Source organism: Diabrotica virgifera, chromosome 6, assembly GCF_917563875.1.
Source record: "Diabrotica virgifera virgifera chromosome 6, PGI_DIABVI_V3a".
NCBI lineage: Eukaryota > Metazoa > Arthropoda > Insecta > Coleoptera > Chrysomelidae > Diabrotica > Diabrotica virgifera.
In genome coordinates, this window is record NC_065448.1 from 27,337,587 (window position 1) to 27,359,791 (window position 22,205).

Sequence of the window (22,205 nt, forward strand, 5' to 3'; positions counted from 1 at the left end):
GTAATATTTACGTTCTGCTTAGTACATGAAACTAGCAACCTTATGAAATTGGTAACATCGAGAAATATCGTTTAATAACATCGTTTTTAATAAACTTTTTTATACCATTGTACAAACGAAGTTTTTACTTCTGTATGAGATATATAGTTCTCCTGTTCTTTAGATATCTCGTCGTTTAAATAGATGTCGCTATTGGATCCATTAGCAAATTATCTCGTGTAATTTTGCTTACTATACAGCTGAATTTAGTTTGATTCAGAGTACACCACAGGCCATTCTGACGACTCCAAGAGGAAGAAATTTAATGACAAATTTCCTTTATAAAAAGTATATTTATTTAAAAACCTTTAAAGGGCTACAATTATTATCACAGAAAGTTTTCGCTCTCTAAAATGAGCATCATCAAAGCTGTTACAGGCATGACATGCTGAGCCACTAAAAATACATAGGTTAAAACTTTTTCAGTATTGACTAAATGTCTTACATTGACAAAATCCCTAAGGATATGGCCCTTGGGAATTATATGACTCCCACGACGCACGTGGGTTGTTAAATAGACAATATTATGTCTTCACATTGGAGACGGTAAGTGGCAACTCTGATGAGTGAATGACGGTGACTGGTGAGTTGCCACCAGAGACATGAAAAGAGAATAGACTTGGCTAGGGATATGCCACTCAATGCATCGGGGTGTAACGTCGATATCAAGTACGGTGGTCTAGCTATCTTTGTCTGTCGTGCGAGTGTGACGTATCTACCAAGAGGTGGTAGGAGTAACGGAACGACAGAAACACAGAGGCGGCGGCCATCATATGCTAGAGAGAGAAAGTTAAGCGCCGATAGAGAGAGATAGATAGACCACCGACCAGAACTGCTCCGCGCAAAACCTTGATTACACGTAACGAGTGTTGTAGCGAGACAGTGTTCTCGGACGAGTGCTCGTTTGGTATAAACATATTAACGAGTACTTGGCCAAGCACTCGACCCAGTCATATGGCGAGACAGTTACTCGGATCTTGTTCTATTTACTAGGCCGAGTCTTAGACCTCCTACCCTTCAATCGTATACTCGCCAATCCACTCGGTATGTGTAAACCACACTCGCTGTGCAACTGTGCACATTACCACTTCATCAGAGGATACGACTTGTGTTAATCAATGTGATTTGTGATTCTCAAAAACAGCTAACAAATGGAACTCAGATGGGACAATAAAGTTTATTCAGTTGTATGCCACAACCATGCTTATGAAATTTCAAACCTCCGGAATATAAAAATAAACAAAAACGTGATGCAGCTTATGTATCGATTGTAGAAGAAATAAATATTGTTGGTTTTAAAACTCAAGAAGTCAAATAAAATAAAAGATTTAAATTCGACATATAGACAGAAATAAAAAAATCAATGATTCGAAAAAATCGGGAGCACCGAGATTTGGTCTTCTTAAAATCCATTGTCTATAGTCCAAAGACGCTTATCTGCTGCTCGTGATATATCCGTCAATTCTTGTATAAGCCGTTTGATATATTTTTAATGTTAGCTTTACGATGCATAAGTACACTATTCCTTGTTTTTGTGAATCAAAACTGAACTGACTCGCCTCCGAATTCAAAAATTGCCAAATACGTATACTTATAAAAAATCATCTCTCGCCCTCACCACTGTCTCGGCCTAGTAACAATTTGCTGTCTCGCCACTGTACTCGTTACGTGTAATCAAGCCATTACGTTATTTTTCGGAGTTGGCCAAATCTATGTGTATAAGATCTTTGGTTGCCACTCGCCGTCCTCAATGTGAAGACATAATATTGTCTATTTAGAAACCCACGTATAATGCCCAAGGGTCATGCCCTTAGGGATTATATCCATCATTTGGATTTTTTAATTATTTTGTCAATGTAAGACATTTAGTCAATACTTGAAAGGTTTTAACCTATGTATTTTTGGTGGCTCAGCATGTAATGCCTGTAATAGCACTGATGAGATCATGCTCATTTTAGAGAGCAAAACCGTTCTGTGATAACTGTACCCCTTTAAAAGGGTTTTTAATTAAATATACGTTAAAAACCAAAATACGAAATAAACTAGAAGCATTCGAATTGTGTTGCTATCGACGAATGCTAAAGATATCGTGGGTTTCGCATCCTTCCAATGAAGATGTTCTCGAAATGATGAATTCAGAACGTCTGCTCATAAACATCATAAAGAGGAGAAAAACAGAATACTTCGGCCATATAATTAGAGGGTCTAAATCTGAATACCATCAACTTCGCCTTATAATACAAGGAAAAGTGGAGGGAAAAAGATGTATTGGTCGAAAGAAACTTTCATGGTTGCGTAATAATAAACAATGGTGTGGTTCCACGATAGAAGAATTATTTCGCGCAGCAGCCGATAGAGAGAGGTTTCAGGAACTTGTAAACATGATGACGGCCAACGTCTGAATACGGACACGGCACCTAAAGAAGAAGAAGGAATTAAATATACCTTTTATAAAGGTAATTTTCATTAAATTTATTTGTAATTAATGGTATACAGCCAGTTACAGGAAATTCTTCCTTGTGGGTTTTTATACGTATTAAGTTCCCTTAACTGTCCTAACTAGCCGGTTTACTGGGTTGAATTTTTCTGTCTATGGTTTAAGTTTCATATCAGCTAAATATATGTTTATGTTTCAACCATTTTTTTCTTTACATTTGGACGTTATTAGGGGGAATTTACCAATTTTCTCCCCGTAGATCCGCTACTGTAGAATACCAGAACACGACTGGCGTTTTCTCCAAGAAACTTTAATGTTTTTGTTCGTCGAAATGATGTTGGTGATTGGTGGAATGTTTTTGTGTCTCTTTCGTGGTTTGAACAGTGATTAACACGTTGTGTATGTACTCACTTCACTTTATATTGTTTGTAGAGTAGACCACAAACAATGGTGTTTTAATTAGTGTACAAATTAAACAATAGACAAATATACAGGGTGTTTTCTAAAAGTTGTATATTATCTAATTTTATACTAATTGTTTTTGTGAATAACAACAGCTTCAAACACATAATTATTAATTAATTTAGAGTATAACAAGTATTATATAGAGGAAAAAATTCCTCTTCATTTTATTTTATGTAAAAGTAATATCTACATTTGAAATTGTATCCATCCTTAGATACTTCGGTGTAACAATAGGAAAAATCGCAAAAGAGAGAACAGATGACAGAATTCTGAAAGGCAAAAAACATAATTGAATGAATAGAAGCAAGACTTCAAGTAAAAGAACAAAGATGAACCTACAGCGTGTCCCAAAAGTAGCGGAACGGTCGAATATTTTGCGAAATGAATATTGGATCGTAAAACTGAAAAATATGTTTTCAATATTTTTTAAAAATCTATCGAATGACACCAAATACGACCCCTCACTCCACCCCCTGGAGGTGGGGTGGGAGGTAACTTTAAAATCGTAAATAGAAACCCCCCAGTTTTTGTTGCTGATTTGGATTTCCTACGAAAAATTGAGCAACTTTTATTTGAGAAATTTCTTCGAATTGTGGATAGATAATTGGAAAAAACGATTTATCGTGATACAGTAGGTAAATTATAGAAACGGTCTAATATCTCAAAAAATACACTTCCAAATGAAAAACCAAAAAAGTACGTTTTTAATATTTTTCAAAAACCTATCGAATAACACCAAACATGACTCTCCACCCCAGCCCCTGGAAGTAGGGTGGGGGTAATTCTAAAATCTTAAATAGGAACCCTCATTTTTTATTGCAGACTTAATTCTTCATGGAAAAATAAAAAACATTTATTCGAAACACTTTTTAAAATTGTGGATAGATGGCGCTGTAATAGGAAAAATACCATTTATTGGCGCCATCTATCAATAATTCTAAAAAATGTTTCGAATAAATGTTACTTATTTTTTAATGAGGAATCCAAATCTGCAATAAAAAATGGGGGTTCCTATTTAAGATTCTAAAGTTACCCCCACCCTAGTTTCAGGAGGTGGGGTGGAAAATCATGTTTGGTGTTATTCGATAGTTTTTTGAAAAATATTAAACATTTATTTTTTTGTTTTTCATTTAGAAGTGTATTTCTCGAGATATTAGACCGTTTCTATAAGCTACCACTAGTATCACGATAAATCGTTTTTTCCCATTATAGCGCCATCTATCCACAATTCGAAAAAAATTCTCAAATAAAAGTTGCTTACTTTTACGTAGCGAATCCAAATTACGCTTTAAAGTTACCCCCACCCCACCTCCTGGGGGTGGAGTGGGGGTCGTGTTTGGTGTCATTCGATAGATTTTTGAAAATAATTGAACACGTATTTTTCAGTTTTTTGATCCGATGTTTATTTCGCGAAATATTCGACCATTCCGCTACTTTTGGGACACCCTATATATAAAATCTTAATAAGACCTGTTGTTACATATGGAATGAAAACAACGACGATTAACAAGAAAGAGGAAGATAGCCTTTTGAAGTTTGAAAGAAAAATAATGAGAACGATAATGGGCCACACACAATGTAACAAGAGAGGGAGAAATAAGAGTGAAAACAAATGCCGAAATTGAAGAGGAATTAAAGGATTTAATCTCTTAGATTAGAATGGATATGACATATTATAGAGACGCCCACACTCAGATATGTTAAGAAGGATAACTAACTGGACATCACTATGGCCCAGGTGTAGAGTAAGGCCTAGAAGATGGCTCCGGCTCTAAAACTTGCTTTCTCTTCTACTTCTATCTTTGTACCTACTCTCTTTGGATCATATTTTTCAGTATTGTTTCATACATCAACAGATAATTTTCACTGTTGTCTTTGCTGCCCTTTTCATGTATTGTTGAATAGTTCTGTTAACATAGTTTTGGAATAATTGCGTCAGTTAGAGGACTAACGACTTACTTTCATATTTTAGCTCGAGGAGTATTTAGCCAGGGCCAGGGGCTTTTCCGTTCTTTAATTTTTGCAAATTTCTGTTACTGCCACTATCCGTACATTAGTGTCTGTGTTTTCAACATTTATAATTATGTCTCTGGTTTCGGTTAGTAGCCCAATAAATGACCGTTTTGGAGTGTAATTTCCAGGGGCAACTCCGAATTGCATGAAAATTTGGATTTAGATTCTACTTACCGTCCACTTCAAAGTTGAATTTGTGCCGTTGGTTGCTTTTACTTGGGGGGTGACATTTACCGCTTATCGGGGGGTGAAAAACGCGTGTTTAAAATAAGGCCGGAAATGGATAAATTGATTTATTTTAAGCACCTTTTGTTCTATAAAGTTTTTTACGTAAGTCAATACTTTTCGAGTTATTTGCGATTTAAAATGTTGATTTTTCGACAAAGAAACTAGGTTTTCATACCGTTTTTCCCAAATAACTCAAAAAGTAAATATTTTATCGAAAAAAATATTTTTAGTAAAAGTGTAGCCTATAAAAAAACGAAAAAAATGGTGTACCAGTAAAGGCTACAAATTGAGTAGAAGCAAAGTTGTAGCTCATGAAAAATACGTTCTTATTCGTCTAATTCCAAATCGAATAATTCAACGCGAAATCACCGAAGAAAGAAGCGTTTTTCGGGAATACCATATTAACAATTTTAAAGTATCGAAAAAAAGCTTATTATTTGTTTTTTTACAAAAGTTTACAGCATCAAAAATAAACGAGGTTCACTGAAAAAAAAAGTTGGCCCCTTTGTTTTGGTAAAAAAAATCGTGAAAACCTCCCTCTATTTAGCACCCTAAATGAAATTAATCGTTTGGCTTTACCATTTATTTTAACTGTATGTGTATTGTTTATATAATCTGTAAGTTTAATTGGTTGGAAGTGCTTATTTTTGAAAACATTTGGTTCTATAGTAAAATTTTCTAAAAATTCTTGAAAAATTTCATTTTTTCAAGATAAATTAAAAAGTATTAGTGATAAGGAAAATCTTAAAGAGTAAAAAAATGTAGGTTTTGCTATTATAAATATGCTAGTTTCATTTTGTTTCTCCGTAAGACAAAAATTGGTTAAGATATGGGTGTTCAAAATTTGCATACACTCGTGATTAGTGACCCATTCAAGCTCTCTCAATTATAAACCTTTCAAAAATAAACACTTTAAACCGGTGAGACTGACATATCATATAAAAATAGATAGGTAAGTAAATTATTTGTAAAGCGGTAGCGATTAATTTCGTTTGGGGAGCTAAACACGGCGAGATTTTCATGATTTTTTACAAAAAAAAAGAGGACCAACTTTATTTTGAGTGTAACACCCACTTATTTATAATGCTAAAACTTTTGTTAACAATTAAAACAAAGCTTTTTATAAACACTTTAAAAAAGTTTAAATGGGTTTTTCCCGAAAAGTGCTTAATTTTTCGGTGATTTCACCTTGAAATATTCGATTTGGAATTATATGAATAAGAACGTATTTTTCATGAGCTATAACTTTGTTTTTATTTGACTAATGGACTTTACTGATACGCCATTTTTTTTGGGTTTTTTATAAGCTACACTTTTGCTAAGGATACTTTTTTCGATAAAATATTTACTTTTTGGGTTATTTGCGAAAAACCGTCTGAAAACGTAGTTTTTTTGTCGAAAAATCAACATTTTCAATGGCAAATAACTCGAAAAGTATTGACTTACGTAAAAAACTCTACAGAACAAAAGTTGCTTAAAATCTTACAATTTATCCATTTCCGGTCTTATCTTGAACGTATGTTTTTTCACCCCCGAGAAGGGATGGCTGTCACCCCCCAAGTAAAAGCAGCCAACGGCACAATTTCAACTTTGAAGTGGAGGTTAAGTAGAACCTAAATCCAAATTTTCATGCAATTCGGAGTTGCCCCTGAAAATTACACGGTATCGCCGAATTTCCCGTTCATTTACTGGGCTATAGTAGATTTTCGAAGTGTTTTTTCATTTTCTGTTGTTATTCTTGGTCTCTTCTTTCTTCTTTCCGTATATTTTTTTGTTACTTTTCATCTTTTAATGCTGTGTATTTATTTTGTTGCGATGCTTTTCCCAACTTTCGTTTTTTTCTTAGTTATTTTTTTTCTGATTCTTGCTTGGGCTGTTTTGTATGCGACCATATCATCGATATGCTTTTTAGATATTTTAAATACTTTTGTCTTTTATCCTCGATTTTAGTTTCGATTTCCTTATGCCACCAATAGATTTCCTTTATTTTTTTTATCTGATTCGTATAGTCCGATTGCTTCATATGCTTTATATCAGCGGTTCTCAATCTGTTGTACATGTAAATACCACTGGTGTACCTATCATTATTCGCGGTGGTACACGAAACGCAAAAAGAGCCATAATCAGCACCACTATTATAGGTAATTAGAGTACCTACTAGATAGGTATGTATTTCAGTTAGGTGGTACCAAAAATAATAAAAAGTATTTTGTGGTACATGACCCAAAAAGATTGAAAACCACTACTTTATATGTTTGTATTGTTATTCTAGCGAGTTAAAGTGGTTTCTGGTGTTTAGTTTGTCATCTAATCTATTTTGTACAGTGTTCTTACACTGTCATATTCCAAGCTGTTTAGATTGTATCTCATTAATTTATTTTGTCATTTCGTTTTGTTTTGCATTATTTGGTTCTACTGATTTTCTTAATGTATACAGGGTAGCGAAAAAGTATGGAAACACGCTAATTTCTCGGAAACCGCTAGAACGATTTTTATGAATTTTGATGGGTAAGGGTCTTTTAATGCGGCCGATATTACAGTGGTAATTAAATGGTTGTGAAATCTTCCGTTTTTCTGGAAATCTAATGAACTTTCTTATTTGAAATAGAACGCCCTGTATATTTTTCAGGTTTTAAAGTCCTTAGGACATACTGATGATTATTTTTTAAGTTATATTCCCTATACCTAAATGCCGTAGTTTCAGAATTATTGCTACATTTATAAAAAAAAAAAAAATTAAACAAATTATAAAAATTAATTTTTTCGGCCTGAGTAGACATTATTTTAGTTTTTTTGGGTCATTGGGAACAAAAAAGGTCTTTATAATAATAATAATAATAATAATATCGTCTTTATTATTTCTTCAATATAGAAATGTACATTTTTATATAAAACATAATATATTATTTTCAGAAATAAAGGGCGAAGTTCATTTTCTGAAATGTCGCCATTTACAGAAAATGTTCTTCCACTTAACCCGACATTCTTCCACTTAACCCGACTTTCTTCCACTTAACCCGATATCTTTCGTAATTATCTTGTAAAGTTAGTCGTTTCCGAGTTATAAACAATTTAAAACTGAAAAAAAATCGAAAAATGACAATTTCTATGTTCAAAGAAACAAGTAAAAAAATACTATTTTTGAAACTACGAAGTGCCCAAATTCGAGTATAAACCTTATTGTATCAGACCGATAAGTGATTTGGTCTTATTTCATTTTAAAACATTGTTTTTTAGTTGTTAATGCAGCCCGATCGCCCATCCTCTCATATGTGCTTCATTAACAATTAAAACACAATGTTTTAGAATTAAAACGTGCCAAAAATTCTTATAAGGAGCTCATAGAAGAAAGGTTGAGCTTGCATTTTATTACTTCGTAATTTAAATAATTATTTTTTTTTCTTGTGTTTTTGAACCTTGAAAATCGTCATTTTTCCGATTTTTTCAGTTTTAAATTGTTTATAACTCGGAAACAACTAACTTTACAAGAAAATTACAAAAAACCTTTTCTGTTCCCAACGATCCAAAGAACCTAAAATAATATCTACCCGGGCCGAAAAAATTAATTTTTATAATGTGTTTAAAACTTTTTTTAAATAAAAGTAGCAATAACTCCGAAATTACGGCATTTAGGTATAAGGAATATAACATGAAAAATACTCAGTATTTCTTAAGGACTACAAAACGTAAAAAATATACAGGATGTTCTATTTAAAATAAGAAAGTTAATTAGATTTCCAGAAAAACGGAAGATTTGACAACAATGTAATTACCACTTTAATATTCGCCGCATTAAAAGACCCTTGCCCACCAAAATCGTTCTAGCGGTTTCCGAGAAATTACCCTGTTTCCATACTTTCTCGCTACCCTGTATATAAATTATACTAGTCTCTAGTTGAGACGATATGAATATTTAATAATCTATTGATAGAAGCAGTTCAGCAAGCAATTCAGAAGAAAGACAGTTAAGTACCAACAGAAGTATTAGATAATATAAATCTTGACTATACCATAACATCGCTTAAGCTGTTTAACTATTTCGTGATTGAGCACCCTGTATATTAATAAAGCTTTAGCGCTAAAAAGTTATCGTTTTTTACAGGTTACCATGACCCAACAGGTAATGCCCAAAGAATGCAAAGAGCTATATTGCATACAGGTCTGTCAGAACGATTGTTTTCTTGGTGTTTGTGTTCGAGTACTAAATGTGTATACAGGATGGTGCAAATGAATGGAATAAATTCGTTATTTTGTAAGCCGGTGACTTTAAGGAAAAATTCCGAAACATCGGTCGATTTTTATTTTTAAATTATGATTTTTTGACATATATCTCATACTAGTAACATAATCCATCTGGGCGTGATGACGTAATTGATTATTTTTAAATTGATAATAGGGGTCGTGTGCTAGGTCATTTGAAAGGTTATTCAATTCTCTATTCAGTAGTATAAACATTAACAATTATTTATACAGAGAGTCCAAAAATTTTTTTGAACTAAATTAATTGACACGAAAAGAATAATGTATGTAATTTGTTTGATGGCAGAAAACACAAAAAATGTTTATTTCATAAATAAACATTACTTTTCGCTTAAATTCAGTGTTCAATTTGACACCCACCTGTCTCTTGTCAGTTTCAGTTTGAACAATGAATTTAAACGAAAAGCAATGTTTATTTGTCAAACAAATATTTTTCTGTTTTCTGACAACAGTAAAATGTATTTTGATAAATAAATTACATACATTATTCTTTTTGTGTAAACTAATTTAATCAAAAAATACTTTTTTCGGACACCTTGTACTCCAGAAACTCTACCGACAAACGAAGACAGAAGATTCTTTAGATAATTTAAAGACAATTTAACCCAATTCACTTAGTCCGAAAATGCTTTCTAAGGGAGCTAGAGCTCTTTGAAGATGGCGTCTTGTAATGAGTTTTCTTAAATACCTCCAGAACGCTTCTATTTAGAAAAACAAAAATTGCTACGCGTATTTACCTTCCAGAGGTAAATCTATTCCATCCATTGCGAATTTTTAGTACCGATCATAGGCGTCCGTTTTGGGTAGGGCAACGGTTATTTCATCTCATAACTTTTTGTCTTTAATTTTTAAGCATTTTTGACTTTGAATTATTAAATTGTGAGGTATTCTAGTACTAAAAGGTACTCTTGCTTTAAATCGATAGGATACACCGTTTTCTAGAAAAATCGATTTGAAAATATTTCGTTCTTTGAATTTAAAAAAAAAAAATTTCAAAAAAACCTGTCTAGAAAGACAAAAACTGGTACATTTATTTATATTCCAGATATGAATCGATTTAATTAATTGCGAATTTCTAGTACCGGACATGGGCGTCCGTTTTGGGTAGGCCAACAGTTATTTTATAGCATAACTTTTTTGTCTCTAATTTTCAAGCATTTTTGACACTAAATTATTAGATTCTGAAGTATTCGAATACTAAAAGTTGCTCTTGCTTTAAGTTAATAAAATATAATACTTTTTTTTGAAAAAAATTTTCATTTTTTTTTCAAGTTCCAAAAACGAAAAACTTTCAAATCGATTTTTCTAGAAAACGGTGTATCCTGCCGACTTAAAGTAATAGTACCTTTTAGTACTAGAATACCTCACAATTTAATAATCCAGTGTCAAAAATGCTTAACAGTTAAAGACAAAAAAGTTATGCGATAAAATAACCGTAACCCTACCCAAAACGGACGCCTATGACCGGTACTAGAAATTCACAATGGATGGAATCGATTCATATCTGGAAAGTAAATATGCATACGAATTTTCGTTTTTCTAAATAAAAGCGTCCTGGAGGTATTTAAGAAAAACTAATTACATGACGCCATCTTCAAAGAGCTCTAGCTCCATTAGGAAACATTTTCGGACTAAGTGAGTTGGGTTAAATTGTCTTAAAATGACCTGAGGAATTTCCTGTCTTCGTTTGTCGGTAGAGTTTCTGGACACCCTGTATAAATAATTATGTTAATGTTTATATTACTGGCTAGAGAATTGAATAACCTTTCAAATGAGCTAGCACATGAGTCTTATTTTCATTTAAAAAAATCATTGATTACGTCATCACGTGCAGATGTCTTCTTCTTCTTCTTCCTTTTTTTTGGGTTTTGATTTTTTAATCATTTACCCAGTAAATGTAAATTTACCCAGTCAAGGCAATGCACAACCAGGTGTCCTGTCAACTTCAACTTCAGATTTATTTTTTTTCCTTTGGTCCTTATTTCCTTATTTGTGGTGTGGTCCTTGTCTTGTTCTTGTCCTTCTTATGTTCCTGTAGATAGAGGGGGAACAAGTGTTACATACATTTAAGGTTCGCGCAGATGTCACTAGTATGAGATATATGTCAACCATAATTTAAAAATAAAAATCGGCCTGGTTCAGGATTTTGCCTTGAAGTCGCCAGCATAAGAAAAAACGAAGAAATAACGAATTTATTCGATTCATTTGCACCATACTGTATGTTATATAGTTCATGGTTACTTGAAAAAATTCAATTCGGCTATCAATAGACGCGGAAGAATATAATGTCACCGTTTAACCTTAAAATTAGTTGCTCAGTTCTGAAGAAATCACGCTATTTGCTAAACTATGATTACTTTTTAGTAAAATTTAGTCCAGATGTAACAAGAAACCTCATTTTTATTGAATAATATAAAGTCATTGAATAAAATATAAAAACCTATACTATACTAAATTTACAATCAAGATGCAGTAGAAATAAACAAACCAATACACGTTAAATGCTACTAGGAGCACTCCCGAATCATAATTCACAATGTATAAACTTTGCAATGTATGTATGTATATACCTACATTGTAAATTATGATTCGAAAGTGCTCCTAGTAGCATTTAACGTGTCTTGGTTTGTTTATTTCCATAGGCGCTCATACACACGGGCAGGGGGGCCGTGGCCCCACCCTAGCTTTTCGGGAAAGAACAGAAATTAAATTTATATTACATATAAACGTATTTTTGTCAAAAAATTATTGGATAATTTTGAGAGATAAATTGGAAACAACATATTTATTAATAAAAATATTCACATATTGGGTAATTAATAGTTTAACAGAAAATCTGTGTGTCTGCGACAGCGGTCTATATCGAATGTGCATAATACACATTTCGCACAGTCACGGTATGCTATTAACGAAAACATTGAAAGAGATTAAAAACGTGGGAACATCATAATATATACTGTAATCGACACCCAAAATTACAAATTAAATAAATCATTTATAATACTGCAAAGAAAATCTTATCAGCAAGAAATCCGATCTCTGACCGATAATCACCAATGAGCCATTTGTCTTTAAGAACTGGCACTATAAAGATAAAGTGTAAAATCTGTGAAGTGATTATATTTGTTTTCTATATTAAGTTTTGAGTTTTGTGTGCACCGAATAGCAGAATTTCATAAGCAGAAATAAATTCAGATTGAAAAATAATTTTTAAAATTGATTGAACATAGTCAAATTTTAGTTTCCAAAAGTAGGTATTTTTTTAGTAAGTACCTAGATTATTTTAAAGTGTACATTATGATGAACAGAACAATTTTATTTAAATAAAAAACAGGTGATCTTTCATGGCGAATGAGTGTTATATACAGGGTTTCCCAAAAGTAGCGGAAAGGTCGAATAATTCGCGAAATGAACATCGGATCGAAAAACTGAAAAATATGTGTTAAATATTTCTCAAAAATCTATGCGATGACACTAAACAAGTCCCTTCAACCCCTGGGTGTGGAGCGGAGGGTAACTTTAAAATCTTAAATGCAACCCCTAATTTTTGTTGCAGATTTGGATTTTCCTTGTAAAAATAAGCAAATTTTATTCGAGCCATTTTGCGAATTGTGGATAGAGAGCGCTATAATCGGGAAAAACGATATATCGTGACACCATAGCAAAATTATAGAAACGGTCTAATATCTCGAGAAATATACTTCCAAATGAAAAACTAAAAAACACGGGTTTAATATTTTTCAGAAATCTATAGAATGACATCAAACAGGATTTTTCATTCCACACTCTAGAGGTGGGGGTGAGAGTTAACTTTAAAATCTTAAATAGGAACCCCCGTTTTTTATTGCAGATTGAGTTTCCTCCTAAAAAAAAGTAACATTTATTCGAAACTTTTTTTAGAATTGTTGACGGATGGCACTATAATCGGAAAATGCGATTTTTTTGCGCCATCTATCAACGATTTTAAAAATGTTTAGAATATTTGTGACTTATTTTTCATAAGGATTCTAAATCTGCAAAAATAAAGGGGGCTCCTTTTTAAGATTTTAAAGTAAAAACTTGGTTCGACACGTACTCATGGTTAGTCTACTCGTCAAAGTTGAAGGCAGGGCTTTGCAAGCATTGTATTCTTTTCAAACGGCTTTTAAAGAGAGGCGCAACTTTTGTGGTACCCATGACATTTCCATTTAAAAATTTGGTCTAGTATTTAAATGTATGAATAATTTCTCACAACAGGGTTCAAACTAGGTTTTTAAGGTGGTTTAAACTACAGTAGACTCCCTCTATAACGAGAACTGAAATGGTGGACTAATTATCTCGTTATAAGCGGATCTCGTTATATCAAACAACAATAATATGATGCCTTGTTTTGATGCCTCTTACGTAGTTTATTAGGTGTCGATGGTCAACCTGAACAGTAAACAATGAGACTTCGCCGTCATAAATTGTAAATTTCCTATAATATTCAATATCGGTCGATAAACAGGCAGAAGTTTATTACAGGTGACCGAGTTTATTACGTTTATTACAGCACTGGCCTCGATAATAAGACAGATGTTGGGTATTTCTATGTACAGGCAGTTGGGGCACTTATTTATTTATGACCATTACCACGCTAAAAACAGGTAAAGACACGTATTCTTCGATTTCAATTTTCCTCGTTGTAACCAAATATGCCTCGTTATAGAGCATCATAGTTCAATAGGAATTTCATGGGACACCTAATGTACAGTTACGGTCACTGAATAGTTTACACTTTAATTTTTACATTGTAATACTGCAAAAATAGCAGTGTCGTACGGATTTGATAAATGTCAAAGTCAAAAAATTTGAAAAAGTCAATGCTTGTCAAAAATTTCAGAAATGTTAAAAAATAAAATAAAACGATATCAAACTCCTCCAAAATGATTCGACTGCATTTGAGTTATACGCAAAAAGCAAGAGCAATTACCAAACTCGAAGGTTGGTCACTAAGGCAAGTTGCTGCAGATTTAAACGTGAGCCATATGTGCATATGGAAAATCAAACAAAGATGTGTTTATCAATATTTAATATAAAGTAGATTTAAAATAAAAGGGTATTTTAAAACCAGACTTCCTTATTTTCGTTATTAATACCATTATCAAGTTTATTCAAAAAGACTTCTTTCTATACTTTTCATTTTGTTAAATTTTGTAAAATATATTATTTATATTATTTTGATTTTTTAATTTTAATCAACCTATTCTAGGTACACCACTGGTAACGTCACTTTGACGTAAAAGGTGCGTTTACACGGGGTAAAAATTTAAAAAAATCGGCTCCTAGATACGTAATCCTGTAAACTATTTTTAATGATCGCAATTGTAGAACTGTACCTCGTTATAAGAGAAACCTCGTTATATCCGTGTTCGTTATAGAGAGAGTCTACTGTATATATTGTCATCCGAAATATACAAAATGTAATGTGCAACATCTTCAAGTTTGGCCCCCCCCTAAAAATTTTTATATGGGCGCCCTTGTTTATTTCTACTGCATCTTGATTGTAAATTTAATACCTATAGTTTATTTATTTTCGTTCAATTTGCAACTCAAGAAAATAACCTATACCGTACCGAGCTGTACTGATTGTCTTATCGATTTATTTATTTTCAATAAAAACCTTTAGTCTTCGCAACAATAACAAGTTTTTTCAAAAGAAATAAATTGCTTTGAAATACATGGTGATTCCATATAAGTTTGGTTGTGTGTATATGTTACAGTTCAAGTTGATTCTCAGTTAGAGTTGACTTTTCCTAGTTCGAGTCAACTCCAACTGAAACGAGCAGTAAAAGTTGATTTGAAAAATTTAAATCAACTTTTACTAGTTGAAGTTGACTCTTCCTAACTATTGTTAGTAAAAGTAGATTATACAATTTATACTAGTATAATCTCACGTGCATTTTTGATGAGTGTGCGTCTCTTTGTTTTGACCGTTTCAACTACTTATTAGTCCATGCTGTAACGTCGCCCCCGTTAGGTAAATTATTCTGATTCGATTTTTTTGCACAAAATTACTCAAACAAATACATCCTTATAACAAATACACAGTGTCAGGCGGTACCGCGGTCGAAAAATTGTTTAACCAATTTTTGTTAACCAAATTCACAAAAATAATTCTTATCTACTCTACCTCATATTATGTATAAGTTTTTATTGTGTGAACATTGTAAATATAGATAGCAGTACATAAAGGGTTTAAAGTGTGCCTGAAGTAGTAATGTATTTTAAATGGGATTTACTTTTTCGCACTGTTTTTTAGCACACTTTCATTTAATCAAATATCCTTAACTTTCGCCTTGTCATGGTGATGGCATGTGAGCAATAAATTACAAAAAAAGTTTTGAAAGTTTTGTGGTGTGACAGAAGTTTGAATTTTTAAATGTCAAAGTTCTAAAAAATTCTAAAATAGGAATGTATTCCAGTGACGAAGAGTTGCAGTTTTTTTATTTGTTTTTTGGTAGATAAAATATTGTATGAAACTGTGCGTGAAGTACTTTTTGCGAACTTAGGCGATGTATAGCACTCGGCCCGCTCGTGCTCTAAACATCGCGTGCGTGCGCAAAAAGCATACTTCACGAACTGTTTTATAAATAACTAAGTATTTCACTCCGGACAAATTTTTTTAGATTATTTTGGTCATTCGGGGCAAAAAAGGTCTCTTGTGATTTTTCTCTAAAATTGATAGTTTTCGAGTTGTACGCGATTTAAAATTTGAAAAATGCGAAATGACCATTTTTAAGGCTTAATAACTCGATTAAAAACTATTATTATGAAAGTCAGAAAGTCACCTAATCAAAGTTAACCCCCTACAAGAACCTGAAGAAATTTTTGTTATTATTTTATTACTAAGCTGTTATTTTTAATAATTATCAACAATGAGCGCTAAAAGCGTATTGAGGCGGCCGTCAATGTGAGTGCGACTAAGATCCTCAATTCCGACCGTCCAATGGTGCATCTCAGTCGCACTTACATTGACAGCCGCCTCAATACGCTCCTAGCGCTCATTGTTAATAATTAAAAACAACAGCTTATAGGTCTGGATTCCGCGTATGAAAAAAAGTTGATTAATAGCAGGCTGAAAATTTGTTAATAGTTTAAGGGTGTCTAGTAGGATAAACTTTGATATATGGGAACACTGGAACAGGGGCAGTTTTAATTGTGGATCAGGTTAAAAATTTGGAACGGTCAGACCACGAAAACGGCACATTTATTTTGTCCGACAGAACAGACTTAAACTCTCCGAACAGAGATTAAACTCTCATGAAAAATCAGACTGCTATTTGGCACCTGTCATAATTCCTGTCATTTGACATACTCTACATGTTCCACTCATTAAAACGCCCATTTGGTGATAAATAGCAGTCTGATTTTTGCATGAGAGTTTAATCTCTGTTCGGAGAGTTTAAGTCTATTCTGTCGGACAAAATACATGTGCCGTTTTCGTGGTCTGACCGTTCCAAATTTTTAACCTGTTCCACAATTAAAACTTCCCCTGTTCCAGTGTTCCCATATATCAAAGTTTGTTCGACTAGACACCCTTAAGCTATTAACAAATTTTCAGCTTGCTATTAATCAACTTTTATTTCATACGCGGGATCCACACCTATTAGTAATACAATAATGACAAATATTTCTTCAGTACCTTGTAGGGGGCTCGTTAAAATTTGATTTGGTAACTTTCTGACTTTCATAATAATAATTTTAAACTGAGTTATTAAGCCTTGAAAATGGTCATTTTCGCATTTTTCAAATTTTAAATCGCGTATAACTCGAGAACAATAAATTTTACAGAAAAATCACAAAAGACTTCTTTAGCTCCGAATAACCCAAATTAATGATGTAAAAAAAATGCTCGAAGTGAATTTTTTGTGTGAATTTGTTTAAAAAAATTGTTTAAACAATTTTTCGATTACGGTACCACCTGACACCATGTGGATTCGTTATAAGGACCTCTTTTTGAGTAAGTTTGTGCAAAAAATCGAACTGGAATAATTTACCTAACGGGGGCGACGATACAGCCTGGACTATAAATATCACGATTTGAACATAATATACAGTAACATTTAATTTCTAGAATCGGTTGTTTGTTGAATCAACTTTTACTAAATGGCATTGGGAAGAGTATACTTTAACTAGTTGGAGTCTACTTTTACTAGTAAATGTTGAATAAAAATCTTCATTTTATATTTATAATCAACTTTTACTAAAACCAGCCGTTTGAGTCGACTCGAACTAGGAAAAGTCAACTCCAACTGGATAATCAACTTGAACTGTAACATATATACCTATCGGCTATTAAGTTTTTTCGTACCTTTTACTATTTTTCAAACTTTTCTTTGGGTTCCATATTAGTCGTGTTTTATTTCTTTGGTAAAGCTTGTCCAGTATTCTCTTTTTATATCCCTTATCTTAGAATTCATGTAATTTCTTGTACCGATCTCTCCATTGTACCATTGTTGGTAGTTGGATGTTGAAATTACTTCTCCATCTTCTAAGTTAGTATATTGTTCGATCATAAATGAAATACTTATATTTATATAAAATGTTTATATACGAACCGTACACCTTCTTCTTCTAAAGGTGCCTATCTTCTGGAGATGTTGGCGACCACATTGACCCATCTTATTCTATTTACGGCAGCTCGAAATAGATCAGTTGACGTTAGACCAGTCAACTTCCGGACATCTTGGATATTAAAGCACCCTATGTAACGCACAGCTGAATGTGGCTGAATTTTTATGTTTGTGGGTCACAGTGTTGCCATGCTGTTTTCTGTATATTTCTTTCATAATTTCAATCAATGTTAAATGTACCTACAAGAATAATAGAATAATAACGTTTACTTCTCCGTCATTATACTAGGTAAAATGACAAATGAGGTGTCAAATGAAAGCTTATAATCCAATGATAGTACTAAATGTGAGAAATTAGACCTAGATTGTCTGTCCCTCAAAAAATAAGCGTTATATTGGGGATTTCTAATGTTGACATTAAAAGTTGCACTATTTTTTTTCTATAAAACATTTTGATTTAAAACTTACCAGAAAACTTCTTCGTACTCTTTACTTTAAAATAAATGTGATTGAGAAGCTAAATTTTAAACTTCGTCACACAACTTTTGCGATTAAACTTTGCAATGCACAAATCCGCTCCTTTTTCTTTGAAAAATTCATAACCTTTATCATGATAAGAATAAAAACTTGAGGCAGATACCTTTGTCTTCAGAAATGTTAGTGTAAAAATTTCAGAAAAAAATATTAAAATGGAACAGAGTTGTAGCGAGGTAAACGCAAAAAAACGTGATTTCTTTTTTTTTATTTTTAGGTTAAAATTGCGATTTTGACAATGTTCCCCGACATAAAATTCAAAATAAACTTCATTTTCGGTTTCAGCACCCTCGGAAATATAAAGTATGAATAAAATTAGCCATTCATCCCTCTGTGGTCAGTATCTTGAAAACTAAGCGCTTTTTTGAGGGTGTCACGCTCGTGTATAATATCACAAAAATTGTAACGTGATAATATGAAAAAATAGAGGATACGGCAACGATGTCACAAGTGATGGTCGGATCGAACGCCATAATCTACACAGACATATTAGGGTGCTTTAATATCCAAGATGTCCCAACTTCCTAAGATTGGCCAGCCAAGATATATACGTCTACGTCCAGGGCCTCTCCTGCCCTCAATCTTGCCTTGTAGAATCAACTGTAGCAGTCGGTATTTATCGTTACGCATAATGTGGCCGAAGTAAGCCAATTTTCTGTTCTTTACGGTGTTAATTATTTCTTTGTCTTTTCTTAGCCTCTGGAGGATAGTTAAATTAGTTGTGTGGTGTATATATGAGATCCTCAACATACGTCGGTAGCGCCACATTTCAAACGCCTCTAACCGTTTTATGGCATCTTCTCTCAGACTCCAGCTTTCAACTCCGTAGAGGAGGACACTAAAGACGTAACATCTAAGAATTCTTATGCGTATATTGATACCTAAAGACAAGTTGCGCAGAATCTTCCTAAGATTGTTAAAAGAGCTTCTGGCTTTTTCAATATGAGTTTTTATTTCGTAGCTATGATCCCAACTATCCTTAATGTTGCAGCCTAGATAGCATATTTTCTGTACTCTCTCTTTAACCGTACACCATTTAGCAATTATTATAAAAGAAAAACAAACAAAAAATCATTAAATTATTCTTATAAGCAATCTAATAACGATCAAAGGTGACATAAAAATAATATATCGTTTTATTAGTTTCCATGATGATAAAAAAGTAACCATGAAATAAAACATAGAATACCTACACGTGTTCTAATAGAAGGTAATATTGATGGAATATCAATATTTAAATATTTGTATAACAACTTGCTTGAGTGCACTAATAGCGTGGTGTAATTAACCCTGATACATTATGAAACAATTGCATAAAGCGTTGGGTCAATATGACGCTTTGCTATACAGGGTGTCCATAAAGTAACAAATGTTTAATGTTGTTTTTTAATTTAGTGTAGTTTATTTTTATATATTTTTTGAACACACTCTAAAAACTTAAATGAATATTTTAAATATAAATAAATAGATAACAATTTTTTTTATTTATTGTTTATGGAGAGTATTATAATTGTTGTCTAACCCAGTGTTAGCCAGTAGTTCAGAGAAATAAAGAAAAAAATATCCTGTTGGTGACACAACACCCTCCAGGCCGAAACCAAATTTTTTGAGTAGTATGGACATCCATAATAATAACCTATATGTTTTCTGTAGCCGATTTTGATGATATACATAGTTATAAAAAAATAATGAAGATCAAAAAAACGGTAAATTTTCGCTTTTTTCGTCTATCACCAAAAAGTTAAACATTTTAAACAAATTTGAGAGTAAGAAACTTATAAATCGTATAAAAAAACTTCAACATGGCGTTCGCTGAATATGTCTATCCTTATCGGTTGCTTAGAAAATTGTAAAATAAATAATAAATTTTGAGTTTTTATAAATACTCTTAACTTATGTAAAAATTAACTTAGAACGTTAAATAGTTTGCACGATTTGATAAATCCAATACTCGATATCTGCCTTTTATTTTCATAAAATTCATATATTCGAGCATTCAACCATTTTGTATTAAGGGTATAGGTGCAAAATATCGCCTGTCAAAATTTTCAATGTGTTTTAAATGTATTCATTTTTTTTGAATCATGAGAAAACTACATTTTTTTTTAAATGTAAACGCAGATTGAAAGGTTATATAGTTATATACATTATTATCGAGGGCTGAAAGTCCCTTAGAATAACCAAAAAGTTTCTTTTGAATGAGATATTTGTAATTAAAAATCACACTAAATTTTCTCTATTTTTGCACCCCTCTAATTTATTAAAATAACCAATATAGAAGTTTCTAGGGACTTTCGGCCCTCGGTAATAATGCAATCTTTCATTCTGTCCTTAAATTTTTCAAAAATATTTATTAGTTTTCTCAGGATTCGAAAAAAATTAATACATTTAAAACACATTGAAAATGTTGACAGACGACATTTTTCGCCTATACCCTTAAACATGAAAAGCTATTTTATAAGAAATTCACTTTTCGCGTCTTCAGTTCGGAAAATCTTTTTATACTATGGTGAATATCAATTTCATCTAATAGACTCTATAGAAATGATAGATTTTGTCAAGCGCTCTGAACTGCTGGTCGATCTTAAAAAAATTTTTCTAATGTTTAGACAAAGATAGTTCAGCAGTGCAACAGATGGGCAGAGCGAGCAAAATGCAAAGAGCTTTTGTTAAATTTGGGCAACTACAGTTAAATTGTTTAAAAATTTTTACAAACATCATTATTTAATTCTTTTAACAAAAGCTGAAGCTGTATAATTTTTTTCAAACAAATCGTTTCTATAATCTAGATGATCAAATCTCATAATTTTTTCAAATTTCTACACAAAAGTTTTAATTGTAAGTTTTCTGTACTGTCGTTCAAATTATATAAAAATTTGAAAGATTTCAAATTTTCATTTCATTTACTGAAATTAATGCTTGGTCGAGAACACAATACAAGAACTTAAGTGTGTATGACATAATATGACATTTTAGCACCCAAAATCGGTTCGTCTTTATGTTTGTAATCGAACTGTCTGCTTTTGTTCTGACTCCGTAGCAGTGCGGCTGGTTGAAAACTGGGTTCCACACCCAGTTTCTCTGCAGCTTCATTTGCTGTAGCAATAACATCATTAAATTTGCTATCTGTCCGAAACTCGAGCAAGAAATATTTTAACACTTGTAAAGCATTTAAGGCCAGCTGCATATTCATTGTTCTGTATTGAAAATTTTTCTAACAAAGTTAACTTTCATCAGAACTTCATACAATATGTGGACTGAGCGTATGAATATAAATGTTGATATATTTCATCTCCTAAACATTTTTTTGGTTGCACGTCTACAAGATTTTCCTTGTTTATGCAGATTTAAATCAATACGTAATGTGCCTACCTTTGAAGTTGTGATATACAGAGTAACAAGGTCGGTAAATGAGTAAGTGTTGTTTTCACCCGCGTAAAATTTTTATAACAACTCTAGTGGCGTCCCTTAATTGCTGGCGCCTGTGTGCTCCGCACACATTGCACACGTGGATGGCGCGGTCCTGGTGACAACATAATAGTTGATCTTCAACAATTTGTCATTATAATCGGAGAATACAATAATAGTCCAGGGCTCATCTGTTTTGAGATGGACTACTACTATCATTGTTTGAT

The 22,205-nt window shown here is 32.5% G+C and overlaps 1 protein-coding gene across 4 annotated transcripts in view; it reads left to right on the forward strand.

The window, feature by feature from the left end:
* The window catches only part of LOC114339129 (uncharacterized), a 163,746-nt gene that overhangs the window by 36,935 nt on the left and 104,606 nt on the right, over positions 1–22,205 (forward strand). For 2 of the 4 annotated variants that reach the window (XM_050654898.1, XM_050654900.1), the window contains exon 3: positions 9,285–9,341. The exons of 1 other annotated variant lie outside the window; for it this stretch is intronic. In XM_050654898.1, the coding sequence (XP_050510855.1) occupies positions 9,285–9,341 (57 nt within the window). The remainder of the gene's footprint in view (positions 1–9,284; positions 9,342–22,205) is intronic. One more of the 4 variants, XM_050654901.1, reaches the window with a different exon arrangement.